General features: G+C 46.8%; 1 protein-coding gene across 2 annotated transcripts in view; it reads left to right on the forward strand.

The window, feature by feature from the left end:
* The window catches only part of IFT172 (intraflagellar transport 172), a 589,829-nt gene that overhangs the window by 55,344 nt on the left and 511,249 nt on the right, over window positions 1-23,236 (forward strand). For both annotated transcript variants that reach the window (XM_069233572.1, XM_069233571.1), the window contains exon 7: window positions 20,245-20,332. In XM_069233572.1, the coding sequence (XP_069089673.1) occupies window positions 20,245-20,332 (88 nt within the window). The remainder of the gene's footprint in view (window positions 1-20,244; window positions 20,333-23,236) is intronic.

Raw genomic sequence — 23,236 nt, forward strand, 5'->3', positions numbered from 1 at the left:
AACAAGTGGTGGAGGAAGGACAAAGTATCTCAAATAATCAGATACGCTCAGCAATGGATGCAGCAGATACAGCTGCTAGCACAGTAAATACAGCAGTAACCATGAGGAGACACGCATGATTGCGTACGTCAGGATTCAAGCCGGAAATACAACAAGCCGTGCTTAATATGCCTTTTAACGGACAGCAGTTGTTTGGGCCGGAGGTGGACAATGCTATCGAAAAACTTAAAAAAGACACTGATACGGCCAAAGCCATGGGCGCACTCTACTCCCCACAGAGCAGAGGCACATTTCGCAAAACGCAGTTTAGAGGGGGGTTTCGAGGGCAAAGTACAGAACCCACAACCTCACAAACAAGGCCCACTTATCAGAGCCAATATCAGCGGGGAAGTTTTCGGGGGCAATATAGAGGGGGACAGTTCCAAAAGAGTAGAGGGAAGTTCCAAAGTCCCAAAACTCCTCAAAACAAGCAGTGACTTCCAAGTCACAAATCCCCAACACCTGTGGGGGGGGAAGGCTAACCAAGTTTTACAAACACTGGGAGGAAATCACTACAGACACCTGGGTCCTAGCAATCATCCAGCATGGTTATTGCATAGAATTTCACAAATTCCCTCCAAACGTCCCACTGAAAACACACAATATGTCAAAACAACACATGGATCTTCTAGGATTAGAGGTCCAAGCGTTGCTACAAAAAGGAGCAATAGAATTAGTACCAATTCAACAGAAATGAACAGGAGTTTACTCTCTGTACTTTCTCATACCCAAAAAGGACAAGACTCTAAGACCCATATTAGATCTCAGAACATTAAATACCTACAACAAATCGGATCACTTTCACATGGTGACATTACAGGACGTAATCCCACTGCTCAAACAACAAGACTACATGACAACACTAGACCTAAAGGATGCATACTTCCATATACCGATACATCCTTCACACAGAAAGTACTTAAGGTTTGTATTCCAAGGGGTACATTACCAATTCAAAGTGTTGCCATTCGAGATAACAACTGCGCCAAGAGTTTTTACAAAATGCCTGGCAGTAGTAGCTGCTCATATCAGAAAGCAGCAAATACATGTGTTCCCATACCTAGACGATTGGTTAATCAAAACCAACACGCAAGAACGGTGTTCACAACACACAAACTGTCATAGAAACCCTCCACAAACTAGGTTTCTCACTCAACTACACAAAGTCACACCTTCAGCCGTGTCAAACACAGCAATACTTAGGGGCGACAATCAACACAACAAAAGGGATTGTCACTCCAAGTCCGCAAAGGGTACAAGTATTTCACAATGTAGTACAGGCCATGTATCCAAAACAAAAGATACAAGTCAACATGGTGATGAAACTCCTAGGCATGATGTCCTCATGCATAGCCATTGTCCCAAACGCAAGATTGCACATGCGGCCCTTACAACAGTGCCTAGCATCACAATGGTCACAGGCACAGGGTCAACTTCTAGATCTAGTGTTGATAGACTGCCAAACATACACCTCGCTTCAATGGTGGAACAATATAAATTTAAACCAAGGGCGGCCTTTCCAAGACCCAGTGCCTCAATATGTAATAACGACAGATGCCTCCATGTTAGGGTGGGGAGCACACCTCAACCAACACAGCATCCAAGGACAATGGGACACTCAGCAGAGACAGTTTCACATAAATCACTTAGAACTACTGGCAGTGTTCCTAGCGTTGACAGCATTTCAACCTGTAATAAGACACAAACACATTCTTGTCAAAACAGACAACATGACAACGATGTATTATCTGAACAAACAAGGAGGAACACACTCAACACAGTTGTGTCTCCTGGCACAAAGAATATGGCATTGGGCGATTCACAACCTCGTTCGCCTAATAGCACAATATATTCCAGGGATTCAGAATCAGTTAGCAGACAATCTCTCTCGGGATCACCAGCAGATCCACGAATGGGAGATTCACCCCCAAATACTAAAAACCTACTTCCAAAAATGGGGAACACCACAAATAGACTTATTTGCAACAAAAGAAAACGCAAAATGGCAAAACTTCGCATCCAGATACCCACAGGAGCAGTCTCAGGGCAATGCGTTATGGATGAGTTGGTCAGGGATATTTGCATACGCTTTTCCCCCTCTCCCACTCCTTCCATATCTGGTAAACAAATTGAGTCAAAACAAGCTCAAACTCATACTAATAGCACCAACTTGGGCAAGACAACCTTGGTATACAACACTACTAGACCTCTCAGTAGTGCCTCATGTCAAACTACCAAACAGACCAGATCTGTTAACTCAACACAAACAACAGATCAGACACCCAAATCCAGCATTGCTGAATCTAGCAATTTGGCTCCTGAAATCTTAGAATTCAGACATTTGGACCTCACACAGGAATGTATGGAGGTCATAAAACAAGCTAGGAAACCAACCACAAGACATTGCTATGCAAATAAGTGGAAAAGATTTGTTTATTATTGCCATAATAATCAAATTCAGCCATTACACGCTTCAGCTAAAGACATCGTAAGCTACTTACTGCATTTACAAAAGTCAAAGCTAGCTTTTTCATCCATTAAAATACATCTTACCGCTATTTCAGCTTATCTGCAAATTACGCACTCAACTTCATTATTTAGGATCCCAGTCATTGAAGCATTTATGGAGGGCCTAAAGAGAGTTATTCCACCAAGAACGCCACCAGTTCCTACGTGGAACCTTAACATTGTCTTAACACGACTCATGGGTCCACCTTTTGAACCCATGCACTCGTGAGATACAATATTTAACATGGAAAGTAGCATTTCTCATTGCCATCACATCTGTAAGAAGAGTAAGTGAAATACAGGCATTTACCATACAAGAACCCTTTATTCAGATACACAAGCATAAAGTGGTTTTACGAACTAACCCAAAGTTCTTACTAAAAGTCATATCACCATTTCACTTAAATCAAACAGTAGAACTACCAGTGTTCTTTCCAGAACCAGATTCTGTAGCTGAAAGAGCACTACATACATTAGACATCAAAAGAGCTTTAATGTACTACATTGATAGAACAAAACAAATACGGAAAACAAAACTGTTCGTTGCTTTTCAAAAACCTCATACAGGGAATCCAATATCCAAACAAGGCATTGCCAGATGGATAGTTAAATGTATTCAAACCTGTTATCTCAAAGCAAAAAGAGAACTGCCTATAACACCAAAGGAACATTCAACTAGGAAGAAAGGTGCTACTATGGCCTTTCTAGGAAACATTCCAATAACAGAAATATGTAAGGCAGCCACATGGTCTATGCCTCATACATTCACCAAACATTACTGCGTAGATGTGTTAACAACACAACAAGCCACAGTAGGACAAGCAGTACTTCGAACTTTATTTCAAACAACTTCAACTCCTACAGGCTGAGCCACCGCTTTTGGGGAGATAACTGCTTACTAGTCTATGCAAAGCATGTGTATCTGCAGCTACACATGCCATCGAACGGAAAATGTCACTTACCCACTGTTCGTGGCATGAGACGCTGCAGATTCACATGCGCCCACCCACCTCCCCGGGAGCCTGTAGCCGTTTCGAAGTTGATCTTGAACATTTGTAAATTTGTAAATATATCACTTTAAACCACATTATGTACATACATATTTACTCCATTGCATGGGCACTATTACTATACTACATAACTCCTACCTCACCCTCTGCAGGAAAAACAATCTAAGATGGAGTCGACGCCCATGCGCAATGGAGCCGAAAGTGGAGGAGTCCCTCGATCTCGTGACTCGAAAACACTTCTTCGAAGAAAAACAACTTCTAACACTCCGAGCCCAACACTAGATGGCAGGATGTGCAAAGCATGTGAATCTGCAGCGTCTCATGCCACGAACAGATGTACACTGGGTAAGTGACATTTTCCATATATATATAATGTGTGTGTTTACATGTCGTGTCAACATGCCACCTTTGGGTCACTGCAATACATATTGGGTTTTTTAGTGGGGGATAGAATTTCTTGGTTGTCTTATGTGCAAAAATGTGAGAGTTAGAAAGGTCTCGCTGTTTAATAGATAAAAACAATACTTGGTAACCAAATAGGTAGAATTGTTTGTTTTGAATAAAACCAATCCCCAAAACGTATATGAGCACAGCAAATGGAAATAAAATTAAAACAGGCCAGGCCATCTTTTTAAAGTGCAGATGCTTTCCAAAATACTACGCATATTACATCATAAAAAAGAAAGCAGCTATGTTACATCTTCTCTACGATAATTACACAACTCCTCCTTAAATCTTCTGTACCCCCAGTCTAGAAGGTAGTCCATACAGTGGATATCTGCATACCCACAGGTCTCGGTAACCAGTCAGTTACTTTGATATTCTGTGGGGAACGGTCATTACTTATAAAGAGTCCTGATTGTGAAGGCTGACAAGCTTCTGCATGTACCCTGCCCTCTAGTTCAGAAACATGCTGTGAAGAGTGCATCATACTTTGGATTTGAGATTGCCTTCCACTGTTACGTAGCGTTTCCGTGCAGGTTTGATTTGGTTGTTTTTCTTCTACTTGAAGTTCAATTTGGCTTCTTGATTTTGTAGCCATGGTTGTCTATCAATGATTCAGTAATTCAGCTGAGCTATAACTGAGAATCCAAGGCTGCCTCACATTCTGGTGGGGCAGGCCATAAGGCTAATGGCTGTGTGTAGGAAAGTCCTCCTTTTTGGCCTGGTCACCCCCACACTTTTTGGACAGGTACTGGTTGTAGGAAGTTGGCTCTGTATGTGCTATTTCAAAGTAAGGAATAGCATGCACAGAGTCCAAGGGTTCCCCTTAGAGGTAAAATAGTGGTAAAAATAGATAATACTAATGCTCTATTTTGTGGTAGTGTGGTCGAGCAGTAGGCTTATCCAAGGAGTAGTGTTAAGCATTTGTTGTACATACACAAGACAATAAATGAGGTACACACACTCAGAGACAAATCCAGCCAATAGGTTTTTATATAGAAAAATATCTTTTCTTAGTTTATTTTAAGAACCACAGGTTCAAATTCTACATGTAATATCTCATTCGAAAGGTATTGCAGGTAAGTACTTTAGGAACTTCAAATCATCAAAATTGCATGTATACTTTTCAAGTTATTGACAAATAGCTGTTTTAAAAGTGGACACTTAGTGCAATTTTCACAGTTCCTGGGGGAGGTAAGTTTTTGTTAGTTTTACCAGGTAAGTAGGACACTTACAGGGTTCAGTTCTTGGTCCAAGGTAGCCCACCGTTGGGGGTTCAGAGCAACCCCAAAGTCACCACACCAGCAGCTCAGGGCCGGTCAGGTGCAGAGTTCAAAGTGGTGCCCAAAACACATAGGCTAGAATGGAGAGAAGGGGGTGCCCCGGTTCCGGTCTGCTTGCAGGTAAGTACCCGCGTCTTCGGAGGGCAGACCAGGGGGGTTTTGTAGGGCACCGGGGGGGACACAAGTCCACACCGAGATTTCACCCTCAGCAGCGCGGGGGCGGCCGGGTGCAGTGTAGAAACAAGCGTCGGGTTTTCAATGTTAGTCTATGAGAGATCTCGGGATCTCTTCAGCGCTGCAGGCAGGCAAGGGGGGGATTCCTCGGGGAAACCTCCACTTGGGCGAGGGAGAGGGACTCCTGGGGGTCACTCCTCCAGTGAAAGTCCGGTCCTTCAGGTCCTGGGGGCTGCGGGTGCAGGGTCTCTCCCAGGCGTCGGGACTTTAGGTTCAAAGAGTCGCGGTCAGGGGAAGCCTCGGGATTCCCTCTGCAGGCGGCGCTGTGGGGGCTCAGGGGGGACAGGGTTTGGTACTCACAGTATCAGAGTAGTCCTGGGGTCCCTCCTGAGGTGTTGGATCGCCACCAGCCGAGTCGGGGTCGCCGGGTGCAGTGGGGCAAGTCTCACGCTTCTTGCGGGGAGCTTGCAGGGTTCTTTAAAGCTGCTGGAAACAAAGTTGCAGCTTTTCTTGGAGCAGGTCCGCTGTCCTCGGGAGTTTCTTGTCTTTTCGAAGCAGGGGCAGTCCTCAGAGGATGTCGAGGTCGCTGGTCCCTTTGGAAGGCGTCGCTGGAGCAGGATCTTTGGAAGGCAGGAGACAGGCCGGTGAGTTTCTGGAGCCAAGGCAGTTGTCGTCTTCTGGTCTTCCGCTGCAGGGGTTTTCAGCTGGGCAGTCCTTCTTCTTGTAGTTGCAGGAATCTAATTTTCTAGGGTTCAGGGTAGCCCTTAAATACTAAATTTAAGGGCGTGTTTAGGTCTGGGGGGTTAGTAGCCAATGGCTACTAGCCCTGAGGGTGGGTACACCCTCTTTGTGCCTCCTCCCAAGGGGAGGGGGTCACAATCCTAACCCTATTGGGGGAATCCTCCATCTGCAAGATGGAGGATTTCTAAAAGTTAGAGTCACCTCAGCTCAGGACACCTTAGGGGCTGTCCTGACTGGCCAGTGACTCCTCCTTGTTATTCTCATTATTTTCTCCGGCCTTGCCGCCAAAAGTGGGGCCTGGCCGGAGGGGGCGGGCAACTCCACTAGCTGGGGTGTCCTGCTGGGTTGGCACAAAGGAGGTGAGCCTTTGAGGCTCACCGCCAGGTGTGACAATTCCTGCCTGGGAGAGGTGTTAGCATCTCCACCCAGTGCAGGCTTTGTTACTGGCCTCAGAGTGACAAAGGCACTCTCCCCATGGGGCCAGCAACATGTCTCGGTTTGTGGCAGGCTGCTAAAACTAGTCAGCCTACACAGATAGTCGGTTAAGTTTCAGGGGGCACCTCTAAGGTGCCCTCTGTGGTGTATTTTACAATAAAATGTACACTGGCATCAGTGTGCATTTATTGTGCTGAGAAGTTTGATACCAAACTTCCCAGTTTTCAGTGTAGCCATTATGGTGCTGTGGAGTTCGTGTTTGACAGACTCCCAGACCATATACTCTTATGGCTACCCTGCACTTACAATGTCTAAGGTTTTATTTAGACACTGTAGGGGTACCATGCTCATGCACTGGTACCCTCACCTATGGTATAGTGCACCCTGCCTTAGGGCTGTAAGGCCTGCTAGAGGGGTGTCTTACCTATACTGCATAGGCAGTGAGAGGCTGGCATGGCACCCTGAGGGGAGTGCCATGTCGACTTACTCGTTTTGTCCTCACTAGCACACACAAGCTGGCAAGCAGTGTGTCTGTGCTGAGTGAGAGGTCTCCAGGGTGGCATAAGACATGCTGCAGCCCTTAGAGACCTTCCTTGGCATCAGGGCCCTTGGTACTAGAAGTACCAGTTACAAGGGACTTATCTGGATGCCAGGGTCTGCCAATTGTGGATACAAAAGTACAGGTTAGGGAAAGAACACTGGTGCTGGGGCCTGGTTAGCAGGCCTCAGCACACTTTCAATTGTAAACATAGCATCAGCAAAGGCAAAAAGTCAGGGGGCAACCATGCCAAGGAGGCATTTCCTTACACAACCCCCCCCCCAAACGAAAGAGGATGGGACTAACCTTTCCCAAGAGAGTCTTCATTTTCTAAGTGGAAGAACCTGGAAAGGCCATCTGCATTGGCATGGGCAGTCCCAGGTCTGTGTTCCACTATAAAGTCCATTCCCTGTAGGGAGATGGACCACCTCAACAGTTTAGGATTTTCACCTTTCATTTGCATCAGCCATTTGAGAGGTCTGTGGTCAGTTTGAACTAGGAAGTGAGTCCCAAAGAGGTATGGTCTCAGCTTCTTCAGGGACCAAACCACAGCAAAGGCCTCCCTCTCAATGGCACTCCAACGCTGCTCCCTGGGGAGTAACCTCCTGCTAATGAAAGCAACAGGCTGGTCAAGGCCATCATCATTTGTTTGGGACAAAACTGCCCCTATCCCATGTTCAGAGGCATCAGTCTGCACAATGAACTGCTTAGAATAATCTGGAGCTTTTAGAACTGGTGCTGAGCACATTGCCTGTTTCAGGGTGTCAAAGGCCTGTTGGCATTCCACAGTCCAGTTTACTTTCTTGGGCATTTTCTTGGAGGTGAGTTCAGTGAGGGCTGTCACAATGGATCCATATCCCTTCACAAACCTCCTGTAATACCCAGTCAAGCCAAGGAATGCCCTGACTTGAGTCTGGGTTTTTGGAGCTACCCAGTCCAGAATAGTCTGGATCTTGGGTTGGAGTGGCTGAACTTGGCCTCCACCTACAAGGTGTCCCAAGTAAACCACAGTTCCCTGCCCTATCTGGCATTTGGATGCCTTGATAGTGAGGCCTGCAGATTGCAGAGCCTTCAAAACCTTCCTCAGGTGGACCAGGTGATCCTGCCAGGTGGAGCTAAAGACAGCAATATCATCAAGATAAGCTGTGCTAAAGGACTCCAAGCCAGCAAGGACTTGATTCACCAACCTTTGGAAGGTGGCAGGGGCATTCTTTAAACCAAAGGGCATAACAGTAAACTGATAATGCCCATCAGGTGTGGAGAATGCTGTCTTTTCTTTTGCTCCAGGTGCCATTTTTATTTGCCAGTACCCTGCTGTCAAGTCAAAGGTACTTAGAAATTTGGCAGCACCTAATTTATCAATGAGCTCATCAGCTCTTGGAATTGGATGGGCATCTGTCTTGGTGACAGAATTGAGCCCTCTGTAGTCCACACAAAACCTCATCTCTTTCTTTCCATCTTTGGTGTGAGGTTTGGGGACTAAGACCACTGGGCTAGCCCAGGGGCTGTCAGAGCGCTCAATTACTCCCAATTCCAGCATCTTGTGGACTTCCACCTTGATGCTTTCCTTAACATGGTCAGACTGTCTAAAGATTTTGTTCTTGACAGGCATGCTGTCTCCTGTGTCCACATCATGGGTACACAGGTGTGTCTGACCAGGGGTTAAGGAGAAGAGTTCAGGAAACTGTTGTAGGACTCTCCTACAATCAGCTTGCTGTTGGCCAGAGAGGGTGTCTGAGTAGATCACTCCATCTACTGTACCATCTTTTGGGTCTGATGACAGAAGATCAGGGAGAGGTTCACTCTCTGCCTCCTGATCCTCATCTGTTACCATCAACAGATTGACATCAGCCCTGTCGTGGAAGAGCTTAAGGCGGTTTACATGGATCACCCTCTTGGGGCTCCTGCTTGTGCCCAGGTCCACCAAGTAGGTGACCTGACTCTTCCTCTCTAGTACTGGGTAAGGGCCACTCCATTTGTCCTGGAGTGCCCTGGGAGCCACAGGCTCCAGAACCCAGACTTTCTGCCCTGGTTGGAACTCAACCAGTGCAGCCTTTTGGTCATACCAAAACTTCTGGAGCTGTTGGCTGGCCTCAAGGTTTTTGGTTGCCTTTTCCATGTACTCTGCCATTCTAGAGCGAAGGCCAAGTACATAGTCCACTATGTCCTGTTTAGGCTCATGGAGAGGTCTCTCCCAGCCTTCTTTAACAAGGGCAAGTGGTCCCCTTACAGGATGACCAAACAGAAGTTCAAAGGGTGAGAATCCTACTCCCTTCTGTGGCACCTCTCTGTAAGCGAAAAGCAGACATGGCAAGAGGACATCCCATCTCCTTTTGAGCTTTTCTGGGAGCCCCATGATCATGCCTTTTAATGTCTTGTTGAATCTCTCAACCAAGCCATTAGTTTGTGGATGGTATGGTGTAGTGAATTTATAAGTCACTCCACACTCATTCCACATGTGCTTTAGGTATGCTGACATGAAGTTGGTACCTCTGTCAGACACCACCTCCTTAGGGAAACCCACTCTGGTAAAGATACCAATGAGGGCCTTGGCTACTGCAGGGGCAGTAGTCGACCTAAGGGGAATAGCTTCAGGATACCTGGTAGCATGATCCACTACTACCAGGATATACATATTTCCTGAGGCTGTGGGAGGTTCCAGTGGACCAACTATGTCCACACCCACTCTTTCAAAGGGAACCCCCACCACTGGAAGTGGAATGAGGGGGGCCTTTGGATGTCCACCTGTCTTACCACTGGCTTGACAGGTGGGGCAGGAGAGGCAAAACTCCTTAACCATGTTGGACATATTGGGCCAGTAGAAGTGGTTGACTAACCTCTCCCACGTCTTGGTTTGTCCCAAATGTCCAGCAAGGGGAATGTCATGGGCCAATGTTAGGATGAACTCTCTGAACAGCTGAGGCACTACCACTCTCCTAGTGGCACCAGGTTTGGGGTCTCTGGCCTCAGTGTACAGGAGTCCATCTTCCCAATAGACCCTATGCGTTCCATTTTTCTTGCCTTTGGACTCTTCAGCAGCTTGCTGCCTAAGGCCTTCAAGAGAGGGACAGGTTTCTTGTCCCTTACACAGCTCCTCCCTGGAGGGTCCCCCTGGGCCTAAGAGCTCAACCTGGTAAGGTTCAAGCTCCAAAGGCTCAGTTCCCTCAGAGGGCAGAACTTCTTCCTGAGAAGAGAGGTTCCCTTTCTTTTGCTGTGTTGCAGTTGGTTTCCCAACTGACTTTCCTGTTCTCTTGGTAGGCTGGGCCATTTTTCCAGACTCCAGCTCTACTTTTTCACCCTGTGCCTTGCATTGTGCTCTTGTTTTCACACACACCAGTTCAGGGATACCCAGCATTGCTGCATGGGTTTTTAGTTCTACCTCAGCCCATGCTGAGGACTCCAGGTCATTTCCAAGCAGACAGTCCACTGGGATATTTGAGGAGACCACCACCTGTTTCAGGCCATTGACCCCTCCCCATTCTAAAGTAACCATTGCCATGGGATGTACTTTTCTCTGATTGTCAGCGTTGGTGACTGTGTAAGTTTTTCCAGTCAGGTATTGGCCAGGGGAAACCAGTTTCTCTGTCACCATGGTGACACTGGCACCTGTATCCCTCAGGCCCTCTATTCTAGTCCCATTAATTAAGAGTTGCTGTCTGTATTTTTGCATGTTAGGCGGCCAGACAGCTAGTGTGGCTAAATCCACCCCACCCTCAGAAACTAGAGTAGCTTCAGTGTGGACCCTGATTTGCTCTGGGCACACTGTTGATCCCACTTGGAGACTAGCCATACCAGTGTTACCTGGATGGGAGTTTGGAGCGGAACCTTTCTTGGGACAGGCCTTGTCTCCAGTTTGGTGTCCATGCTGTTTACAGCTATGACACCAGGCCTTTTTGGGATCAAAGTTTTTACCCTTGTACCCATTGTTTTGTGAAGAGGCTCTGGGCCCACCCTCCTGTGCAGGTTTTTGGGGGCCTGTAGAAGACTCTTTACTATTTTTAGTTTTGGTTGTCTCATCACCCTTCCCCTGGGGAGTCTTTGTGACCCCTTTCTTTTGGTCACCCCCTGTTGAAGTCTTGGACACCCTTGTCTTGACCCAATGGTCCGCCTTCTTTCCCAATTCTTGGGGAGAAATTGGTCCTAGGTCTACCAGATGCTGATGCAGTTTATCATTGAAACAATTACTTAACAGGTGTTCTTTCACAAATAAATTGTACAGCCCATCATAATTATTTACACCACTGCCTTGAATCCAACCATCTAGTGTTTTCACTGAGTAGTCAACAAAGTCAACCCAGGTCTGGCTCGAGGATTTTTGAGCCCCCCTGAACCTAATCCTGTACTCCTCAGTGGAGAATCCAAAGCCCTCAATCAGGGTACCCTTCATGAGGTCATAAGATTCTGCATCTTGTCCAGAGAGTGTGAGGAGTCTATCCCTACACTTTCCTGTGAACATTTCCCAAAGGAGAGCACCCCAGTGAGATCTGTTCACTTTTCTGGTTACACAAGCCCTCTCAAAAGCTGTGAACCATTTGGTGATGTCATCACCATCTTCATATTTAGTTACAATCCCTTTAGGGATTTTCAACATGTCAGGAGAATCTCTGACCCTATTTATGTTGCTGCCACCATTGATGGGTCCTAGGCCCATCTCTTGTCTTTCCCTCTCTATGGCTAGGATCTGTCTTTCCAAAGCCAATCTTTTGGCCATCCTGGCTAACTGGATGTCCTCTTCACTGGGGCTATCCTCAGTGATTTCAGAGGTGTTGGTCTCTCCTGTGAGGGAACCAGCATCTCTGACTATTATTTTTGGTGTCAGGGTTTGAGGGACCCTGTTCTCCCTAGATAGGACTGGTAGGGGGGAATTGTCCTCCAAGTCACTATCCTCTTCCTCTGAGTTGCCACCCTCAGAGGGGTTGGCCTTTTCAAACTCTGCCAAAAGCTCCTGGAGCTGTATTTTGGTAGGTTTGGGGCCCATTGTTATTTTCTTTATTTTACAGAGTGACCTTAGCTCCCTCATCTTAAGATGGAGGTAAGGTGTGGTGTCGAGTTCCACCACAGTCACATCTGTGCTAGACATTTTGCTTCTAAAAGTTGGAATACTTTTTAAGAATCTACAACTGGTTCTAGAATCTAATTCAAACTTTTACAAACTTTTAAACTCTAAAAGAAATGCTAAACAGGGACTTAACACACAAGGCCCTAGCAGGACTTTTAAGAATTTAGAAAACTTTTCAAATTGCAAAAATCAATTTCTAATGACAATTTTGGAATTTGTCGTGTGATCAGGTATTGGCTGAGTAGTCCAGCAAATGCAAAGTCTTGTACCCCACCGCTGATCCACCAATGTAGGAAGTTGGCTCTGTATGTGCTATTTCAAAGTAAGGAATAGCATGCACAGAGTCCAAGGGTTCCCCTTAGAGGTAAAATAGTGGTAAAAATAGATAATACTAATGCTCTATTTTGTGGTAGTGTGGTCGAGCAGTAGGCTTATCCAAGGAGTAGTGTTAAGCATTTGTTGTACATACACAAGACAATAAATGAGGTACACACACTCAGAGACAAATCCAGCCAATAGGTTTTTATATAGAAAAATATATTTTCTTAGTTTATTTTAAGAACCACAGGTTCAAATTCTACATGTAATATCTCATTCGAAAGGTATTGCAGGTAAGTACTTTAGGAACTTCAAATCATCAAAATTGCATGTATACTTTTCAAGTTATTGACAAATAGCTGTTTTAAAAGTGGACACTTAGTGCAATTTTCACAGTTCCTGGGGGAGGTAAGTTTTTGTTAGTTTTACCAGGTAAGTAGGACACTTACAGGGTTCAGTTCTTGGTCCAAGGTAGCCCACCGTTGGGGGTTCAGAGCAACCCCAAAGTCACCACACCAGCAGCTCAGGGCCGGTCAGGTGCAGAGTTCAAAGTGGTGCCCAAAACACATAGGCTAGAATGGAGAGAAGGGGGTGCCCCGGTTCCGGTCTGCTTGCAGGTAAGTACCCGCGTCTTCGGAGGGCAGACCAGGGGGGTTTTGTAGGGCACCGGGGGGGACACAAGTCCACACCGAGATTTCACCCTCAGCAGCGCGGGGGCGGCCGGGTGCAGTGTAGAAACAAGCGTCGGGTTTTCAATGTTAGTCTATGAGAGATCTCGGGATCTCTTCAGCGCTGCAGGCAGGCAAGGGGGGGATTCCTCGGGGAAACCTCCACTTGGGCGAGGGAGAGGGACTCCTGGGGGTCACTCCTCCAGTGAAAGTCCAGTCCTTCAGGTCCTGGGGGCTGCGGGTGCAGGGTCTCTCCCAGGCGTCGGGACTTTAGGTTCAAAGAGTCGCGGTCAGGGGAAGCCTCGGGATTCCCTCTGCAGGCGGCGCTGTGGGGGCTCAGGGGGGACAGGGTTTGGTACTCACAGTATCAGAGTAGTCCTGGGGTCCCTCCTGAGGTGTTGGATCGCCACCAGCCGAGTCGGGGTCGCCGGGTGCAGTGGGGCAAGTCTCACGCTTCTTGCGGGGAGCTTGCAGGGTTCTTTAAAGCTGCTGGAAACAAAGTTGCAGCTTTTCTTGGAGCAGGTCCGCTGTCCTCGGGAGTTTCTTGTCTTTTCGAAGCAGGGGCAGTCCTCAGAGGATGTCGAGGTCGCTGGTCCCTTTGGAAGGCGTCGCTGGAGCAGGATCTTTGGAAGGCAGGAGACAGGCCGGTGAGTTTCTGGAGCCAAGGCAGTTGTCGTCTTCTGGTCTTCCGCTGCAGGGGTTTTCAGCTGGGCAGTCCTTCTTCTTGTAGTTGCAGGAATCTAATTTTCTAGGGTTCAGGGTAGCCCTTAAATACTAAATTTAAGGGCGTGTTTAGGTCTGGGGGGTTAGTAGCCAATGGCTACTAGCCCTGAGGGTGGGTACACCCTCTTTGTGCCTCCTCCCAAGGGGAGGGGGTCACAATCCTAACCCTATTGGGGGAATCCTCCATCTGCAAGATGGAGGATTTCTAAAAGTTAGAGTCACCTCAGCTCAGGACACCTTAGGGGCTGTCCTGACTGGCCAGTGACTCCTCCTTGTTATTCTCATTATTTTCTCCGGCCTTGCCGCCAAAAGTGGGGCCTGGCCGGAGGGGGCGGGCAACTCCACTAGCTGGGGTGTCCTGCTGGGTTGGCACAAAGGAGGTGAGCCTTTGAGGCTCACCGCCAGGTGTGACAATTCCTGCCTGGGAGAGGTGTTAGCATCTCCACCCAGTGCAGGCTTTGTTACTGGCCTCAGAGTGACAAAGGCACTCTCCCCATGGGGCCAGCAACATGTCTCGGTTTGTGGCAGGCTGCTAAAACTAGTCAGCCTACACAGATAGTCGGTTAAGTTTCAGGGGGCACCTCTAAGGTGCCCTCTGTGGTGTATTTTACAATAAAATGTACACTGGCATCAGTGTGCATTTATTGTGCTGAGAAGTTTGATACCAAACTTCCCAGTTTTCAGTGTAGCCATTATGGTGCTGTGGAGTTCGTGTTTGACAGACTCCCAGACCATATACTCTTATGGCTACCCTCCACTTACAATGTCTAAGGTTTTATTTAGACACTGTAGGGGTACCATGCTCATGCACTGGTACCCTCACCTATGGTATAGTGCACCCTGCCTTAGGGCTGTAAGGCCTGCTAGAGGGGTGTCTTACCTATACTGCATAGGCAGTGAGAGGCTGGCATGGCACCCTGAGGGGAGTGCCATGTCGACTTACTCGTTTTGTCCTCACTAGCACACACAAGCTGGCAAGCAGTGTGTCTGTGCTGAGTGAGAGGTCTCCAGGGTGGCATAAGACATGCTGCAGCCCTTAGAGACCTTCCTTGGCATCAGGGTCCTTGGTACTAGAAGTACCAGTTACAAGGGACTTATCTGGATGCCAGGGTCTGCCAATTGTGGATACAAAAGTACAGGTTAGGGAAAGAACACTGGTGCTGGGGCCTGGTTAGCAGGCCTCAGCACACTTTCAATTGTAAACATAGCATCAGCAAAGGCAAAAAGTCAGGGGGCAACCATGCCAAGGAGGCATTTCCTTACACTGGTGGTTACTGACTCTTGGCTGTGCCCTGGGTACTGCTTACCAGTCCCAGGGCAAGTGCTCTGTGTAAAATGGATATGCAAATTAGGCTAATTATAATTGGCTAAGTTAACCTACGTATAAGTCCCTAGTATATGGTAGGGCATGTAGGTTTAGGAACCACAGCATAGGTAGTGCACCCATAGGTGCACTGCTGAGGTGCCCAATGTAATTTTAAAGGCAGGCCTGCCTTGCTGGCTGCTTTTAAATTAAAGTTATATGCAAATTCGACTTTGGAATTAAAAGTAGTTCCAAAGTCTTAAACTACCTTATTTTTACATATAAGTCACCCCTAAGGTGTGCCCTATGTGCCCCTAGGGCTGGGTGCCATGTAACTATAAGCAGGGACTTTATAAAAATAGTTTTATAAGCCCTGGTGGGGTAAAAACAGCCAAATTTGTTTTTCACTAATTGTAGTAAATGGCCTTCATAGGCTAGAATGGGGAGACTTGATTCTAATTTTTAAAGTCTCCTTAAATGATGGATACCAAGAGTTTGGTATCAAATTAATTGTTGTAATAAATCCCACAACTTCCAGTTGTGGGATTTAATATAACTTCTTCAGGTAAAGAGTTTTAAACTTTACCTGAAAAGTTGCCAATTTCAGCCCTGCATTGTTTTTACTGCTGTGCTCTGATTGGCCAGTCTCTAGCAGCCTGGCCAGGCTGCTTAATGAGGTGAGAAGTGGCCTGGCTTCACACAAAGGAATGTGCCTGTGGGAGGGAATCTCCCCTCAGCATATGGTGAGGCAGGAAGGGGGAGGGCTGCCAAACTGGTCTTCAAAGGCAGAGAAGGACATTTGGAGCAACCAGCAACACCCCCACATTCTGCAACCCCAGACAACTAGGTGCCCCCTTGATTAGATTAGGAGAGGGCAGGAGAGGGGTGTGTTTATGATTTTTAGCCACACCAGTGGGTGGGCTCAGCCAGATGTAACCTCCAAAAATCAGATTCAGCCATGATGGATTTTTGGAGAATGTTGCCTCCTGGGATTGATTTTTGCCACACTTCCCAGGAAGTGGTCATCACAGGGGGAAGGACCCTACACCTGATTGGAGAACCAGGACCCCCCTGCTTTTCACCCAGGAGCAAGGATAAAACTGGCAGACCTGCACCCACACCTCAGATCCCCATCAGATTCCAACAAGGAAGAACCAAAGGAGAAGGAGGATTGCCCTGCTGGACCCCTGGCCTGCACCTGGAACCTGCACTCAGAAGGGCTGCACACTTGGGCTTCACCACAAGAAGGACTTTGCCTGGCTTCAACTGGTTCAAGGAGGGACTCCCTGTTTGCTACAGGTGAAAAATTGCTAACCAGAGTCCCCTGCACCAACTCCTGAAGAAATCCACCAGCTGGCCACTGCCCAGTGGCCAAAAAGGAGTTTGTGCCAGGTGCATTCTGGGAGTTGTAGTCTGCACTCCCAAGGACCATCTCAGAACTTCTGGACCCTTGGGGTGAGCTGTGGACCTCAAAAGAACCTTAAAAGGACATCTGGGAGAAGCCCCAGAAGTTTGGAGAACTTTTGAAAAAAAAAAAAGCTCCATAGAGGGACCGACCCACCACTGCAACTCTAGCCGGCTTGCCTCAACCGAAACCCGGCCTGATTTGCTGGTTCGTCCCGGTAAAGAAAATCTCAGAAAAAAAGACTAAGTCCGAAGGTAAACAGTTGACCGGGACCTCCCAGCCAGCGTATCCGAGGAGGGCTCCAGGGATGTCGGATCAAGATCCAGGTTTACCCCGGGCGAAGGATTTTCACCTCGAAAAAACGACTAAGTCCGAAGGTAAAAATCTCCACCGAGGATTCCCGCATCGCATATCCGGAGAAGGGCTCCAGGAGTTTGGATTGGACTGGCAGGTTTGTCCCGCTGTAGAAAATCTTCAAAAAAGAGACTAAGTGTGAAGGTAAACTTTTAACCGAGGCCTCCCGCGGCCTGTAGACGAGCAGGGCTCCATCGCGGTCGGCCTTAAACTTTGACTTTGCCCCGGTCGAGGTGCAACCAGATGACACGATTGGCGCTTTTTGTTTCTAGGCGCTAAAAAACAATAATACTTTAAAAATTCAGATCTCCGGTTCCCCTTATCCAATTTTATTCGTTTTTGTGTCATTTTAAAGATAAAAATATAATCTATTGTTATAAATTGGTTTTGTATTTTTCAACTTTTTCCTGTGTTGTGTTTTATTTAATTAGTGTTTTGTGATATTTGAATGCTTTACACTCTGTCTCCTAAGTTAAGCCTTGACGCTCGTTGCCAAGCTACCAAGGGTTGAGCTGGGGTTAATTTACTGAGACCTAACTGGACCTTAGTGGAGGTTAGTGGCCTGTTGCTAATTGTAGGTACCTACCTGCCCTTACCAATAACCCATTTTCCAACACTGTGTAAGTGAGATCTGTCTCTTATTTGAATCTTGCAAGCAGCAGAGTCTATATTTGAGTATTATTGATGTACATAAAGCTTAGCTTGCCCTGCAACAGGTGTCTTAAGAAGCTCAGAGATGTTATTTTGATTCTGTTGTCCAAGCCTAGTTGTGTCTGTGATTCGGATATAAATATGGTTTGTTTCTAATCGGGTTCGCACAAGAATATGTGGAAGAATGTTGGAGACTGGTAAACCCTGGGATCCTGAATTATATTTCTGCATATGAGATTGCTGGGCATTCCATTCTTTTAGTAATTTTATTGGGATATCACGGGTGCCTGTCATCTGCTGCTGAAAGGTTTTGGACATTGCCCTGACCATCAGGAAGCAATCAATGTTGAGGAGAGCACCTGAGACACATGGAGTGGTGCTGTTTTTTTAATGAGGAACAGGCATGTTTGTAAAACTGTACAGGGAGTGCAGAATTATTAGGAAAATGAGTATTTTGACCACATCATCCTCTTTATGCATGTTGTCTTACTCCAAGCTGTATAGGGTCGAAAGCCTACTACCAATTAAGCATATTAGGTGATGTGCATCTCTGTAATGAGAAGGGGTGTGGTCTAATGACATCAACACCCTATATCAGGTGTGCATAATTATTAGGCAACTTCCTTTCCTTTGGCAAAATGGGTCAAAAGAAGGACTTGACAGGCTCAGAAAAGTCAAAAATAGTGAGATATCTTGCAGAGGGATGCAGCACTCTTAAAATTGCAAAGCTTCTGAAGCGTGATCATCGAACAATCAAGCGTTTCATTCAAAATAGTCAACAGGGTCGCAAGAAGCGTGTGGAAAAACCAAGGCGCAAAATTACTGCCCATGAACTGAGAAAAGTCAAGCGTGCAGCTGCCACGATGCCACTTGCCACCAGTTTGGCCATATTTCAGAGCTGCAACATCACTGGAGTGCCCAAAAGCACAAGGTGTGCAATACTCAGAGAAATGGCCAAGGTAAGAAAGGCTGAAAGACGACCACCACTGAACAAGACACACAAGCTGAAACGTCAAGACTGGGCCAAGAAATATCTCAAGACTGATTTTTCTAAGGTTTTATGGACTGATGAAATGAGAGTGAGTCTTGATGGGCCAGATGGATGGGCCCGTGGCTGGATTGGTAAAGGGCAGAGAGCTCCAGTCCGACTCAGACGCCAGCAAGGTGGAGGTGGAGTACTGGTTTGGGCTGGTATCATCAAAGATGAGCTTGTGGGGCCTTTTCGGGTTGAGGATGGAGTCAAGCTCAACTCCCAGTCCTACTGCCAGTTCCTGGAAGACACCTTCTTCAAGCAGTGGTACAGGAAGAAGTCTGCATCCTTCAAGAAAAACATGATTTTCATGCAGGACAATGCTCCATCACACGCGTCCAAGTACTCCACAGCGTGGCTGGCAAGAAAGGGCATAAAAGAAGGAAATCTAATGACATGGCCTCCTTGTTCACCTGATCTGAACCCCATTGAGAACCTGTGGTCCATCATCAAATGTGAGATTTACAAGGAGGGAAAACAGTACACCTCTCTGAACAGTGTCTGGGAGGCTGTGGTTGCTGCTGCACGCAATGTTGATGGTGAACAGATCAAAACACTGACAGAATCCATGGATGGCAGGCTTTTGAGTGTCCTTGCAAAGAAAGGTGGCTATATTGGTCACTGATTTGTTTTTGTTTTGTTTTTGAATGTCAGAAATGTATATTTGTGAATGTTGAGATGTTATATTGGTTTCACTGGTAATAATAAATAATTGAAATGGGTATATATTTGTTTTTTGTTAAGTTGCCTAATAATTATGCACAGTAATAGTCACCTGCACACACAGATATCCCCCTAACATAGCTAAAACTAAAAACAAACTAAACACTACTTCCAAAAATATTCAGCTTTGATATTAATGAGTTTTTTGGGTTCATTGAGAACATGGTTGTTGTTCAATAATAAAATTAATCCTCAAAAATACAACTTGCCTAATAATTCTGCACTCCCTGTATAAACTATCAGCAATTATTTATGTATTTAAGCTGAAACACAACACCTGCAGCGATGTCTCATTACCTGCACTGAAAAAATAAACGCAAACGTGGTTAGATTGTGCTATTGCATCCTCTGTGATCCTGCTACAGTAAACAGTATGTAAGCAGGAGAACTTTTTTCAGTAGGACGTCTTGGTCGTAACAGAAGCAGCAATTTGCATGTGCCCTTTTGAATACAAATATATACATTATTTCATTGTTCAGATACTTAGTAAATTTTTCACTGCCTGGGTTTTCAAGCACATTCGCAGTTTGTATTATCCCTCCACTGTGTGCAACTTCTTACCATCATAGCTCAAATAATGAAGCTTTTTTTGATATCCACATTTTAACTTCGATGAACACAGAAGCTCTTCTGCAGTCAAGAATTACAGATCCAAATTCACAAATTAACTATCTCTAGTTATGTGCGTCTAAAGATGAAAGGTATTCGCAGTTTGTTCACACTTGTACTCTTTGGGTGTTATGTGAATATGGTCTTCCCAGCCAGCCCCTCTTCCTCTGATTGACACCTCTTGAGATGTTCTTATTTTATCTAAACATTTGTTTTTTTTCCTTCGCAGTATATCAGGGAAGGGGATCCTCTCAGGCCATGCAGATGGCACAATTGTGCGTTACTTCTTTGATGATGAAGGCTCAGGGGAATCTCAGGTATCCATCTGTTTTCTCATTTACATTCTCTAAGCATTGTTAACCCATAGATGGAATGCCCACACCACCTCAGATAATTTTTTTTGTCTTCCAATCACCGTCAGGGATGACACACTGTTGATTTGCTTATATGGACTAGCAGCTTTGTGACATGTGATTTGACTGGCTGTGCATTTGGATACTCAGAACTCATTTAGTATTGTCTGGGGCTACACTTATGTGGCTGGCAAAAATGTTTGCAAAAATAGAGAATGCTGAGTACTGAGCAGATATCTTACTGAAATGAGTTTTGTTGTCATTGAGCTATTCATATTGCTGTATTTTGGAATCTCTTATCCATGGTTGTAAAGAAATGGCTCCCTGTTGCAGTTACCCCCCACTTTTTGCCTGATACTGATGCTAACTTGACTGGGAAGTGTGCTGGGACCCTGCTAACCAGGCCCCAGCACCAGTGTTCTTTCACCTAAAATGTACCATTGTCTCCACAATTGGCACAACCCTGGCACCCAGGTAAGTCCCTTGTAACTGGTACCCCTGGTACCAAGGGCCCTGATGCCAGGGAAGGTCTCTAAGGGCTGCAGCATGTCTTATGCCACCCTAGGGACCCCTCACTCAGCACAGACACACTGCTTGCCAGCTTGTGTGTGCTGGTGGGGAGAAAATGACTAAGTCGACATGGCACTCCCCTCAGGGTGCCATGCCAACCTCACACTGCCTGTGGCATAGGTAAGTCACCCCTCTAGCAGGCCTTACAGCCCTAAGGCAGGGTGCACTATACCACAGGTGAGGGCATAGGTGCATGAGCACTATGCCCCTACAGTGTCTAAGCAAAACCTTAGACATTGTAAGTACAGGGTAGCCATAAGAATATATGGTCTGGGAGTCTGTCAAAAACGAACTCCACAGCTCCATAATGGCTACACTGAATACTGGGAAGTTTAGTATCAAACTTCTCAGAATAATAAACCCACACTGATTCCAGTGTTGGATTTATTAAAAAATGCACACAGAGGGCATCTTAGAGATGCCCCCTGTATTTTACCCAATTGTTCAGTGCAGGACTGACTGGTCTGTGCCAGCCTGCTGCTGAGAGACGAGTTTCTGACCCCATGTGGTGAGAGCCTTTGTGCTCTCTGAGGACAGAAACAAAAGCCTGCTCTGGGTGGAGGTGCTTAACACCTCCCCCCTGCAGGAACTGTAACACCTAGCAGTGAGCCTCAAAGGCTCAGGCTTCGTGTTACAATGCCCCAGGGCACTCCAGCTAGTGGAGATGCCCGCCCCCTGGACACAGCCCCCACTTTTGGTGGCAAGTCCAGGAGAGATAATGAGAAAAACAAGGAGGAGTCACTGGCCAGTCAGGACAGCCCCTAAGGTGTCCTGAGCTGAGGTGACTCTGACTTTTAGAAATCCTCCATCTTGCAGATGGAGGATTCCCCCAATAGGATTAGGGATGTGCCCCCCTCCCCTCAGGGAGGAGGCACAAAGAGGGTGTAGCCACCCTCAAGGACAGTAGCCATTGGCTACTGCCCTCCCAGACCTAAACACACCCCTAAATTCAGTATTTAGGGGCTCCCCAGAACCTAGGAACTCAGATTCCTGCAACCTAAGAAGAAGAGGACTGCTAAGCTGAAAAACCCTGCAGAGAAGACGGAGACACCAACTGCTTTGGCCCCAGCTCTACCGGCCTGTCTCCCCACTTCTAATAGACACTGCTCCAGCGACGCTTTCCCCAGGACCAGCAACCTCTGAATCCTCAGAGGACTGCCCTGCTCTAGAAGGACCGAGAAACTCCTGAGGACAGCGGCTCTGTTCATCCAAGACTGCAACTTTGTTTCCAAAGGAGCAACTTAAAGACAACTGCGTTTCCCGCCAGAAGCGTGAGACTTGCAACTCTGCACCCGTCGCCCCGGCTTGACTTGTGGAGAAACAACACTTCAGGGAGGACTCCCCGGCGACTACGAGACTGTGAGTAGCCAGAGTTGCCCCCCCTGCTCCCCACAGCGACGCCTGCAGAGGAAATCCCGAGGCTCCCCCTGACCGCGACTGCCTGACTCCCAGATCCCGACGCCTGGAAAAGACCCTGCACCCGCAGCCCCCAGGACCTGAAAGATCGGAACTCCAGTGCAGGAGTGACCCCCAGGAGGCCCTCTCCCTTGCCCAGGTGGTGGCTACCCCGAGGAGCCCCCCCCTTGCCTGCCTGCATCGCTGAAGAGACCCCTTGGTCTCCCATTGATTCCATTTGAAAACCCAACGTGTGTTTGCACACTGCACCCGGCCGCCCCCGTGCTGCTGAGGGTGTACTTTCTGTGCTAACTTGTGTCCCCCCCGGTGCCCTACAAAACCCCCTGGTCTGCCCTCCGAAGACGCACCCCCTTCTCCATTGAAGCCTATGCGTTTTGGGCACCACTTTGAACTCTGCACCTGACCGGCCCTGAGCTGCTGGTGTGGTAACTTTGGGGTTGCTCTGAACCCCCAACGGTGGGCTACCTTGGACCCAAACTTGAACCCCGTAGGTGGTTTACTTACCTACAAGAACTAACAATTACTTACCTCCCCTAGGAACTGTGAAAATTGCACTGAGTGTCTAGTTTTAAAATAGCTATATGTGTTTTATTTGAAAAGTATATATGCTATTGTGATTATTCAAAGTTCCTAAAGTACTTACCTGCAATAGCTTTCATTTGAGATATTACATGTAAAATTTGAACCTATGGTTCTTAAAATAAACTAAGAAAATATATTTTTCTTTACAAAAACCTATTGGCCTGGAATTGTCTCTGAGTGTGTGTCCCTCATTTATTGCCTGTGTGTGTACAACAAATGCTTAACACTACTCCTTTGATAAGCCTACTGCTCGACCACACTACCACAAAATAGAGCATTAGTATTATCTTTTTGCCACTA

This window comes from Pleurodeles waltl, chromosome 5 (assembly GCF_031143425.1).
Source record: "Pleurodeles waltl isolate 20211129_DDA chromosome 5, aPleWal1.hap1.20221129, whole genome shotgun sequence".
In the NCBI taxonomy this organism is placed as follows: Eukaryota; Metazoa; Chordata; class Amphibia; order Caudata; family Salamandridae; genus Pleurodeles; species Pleurodeles waltl.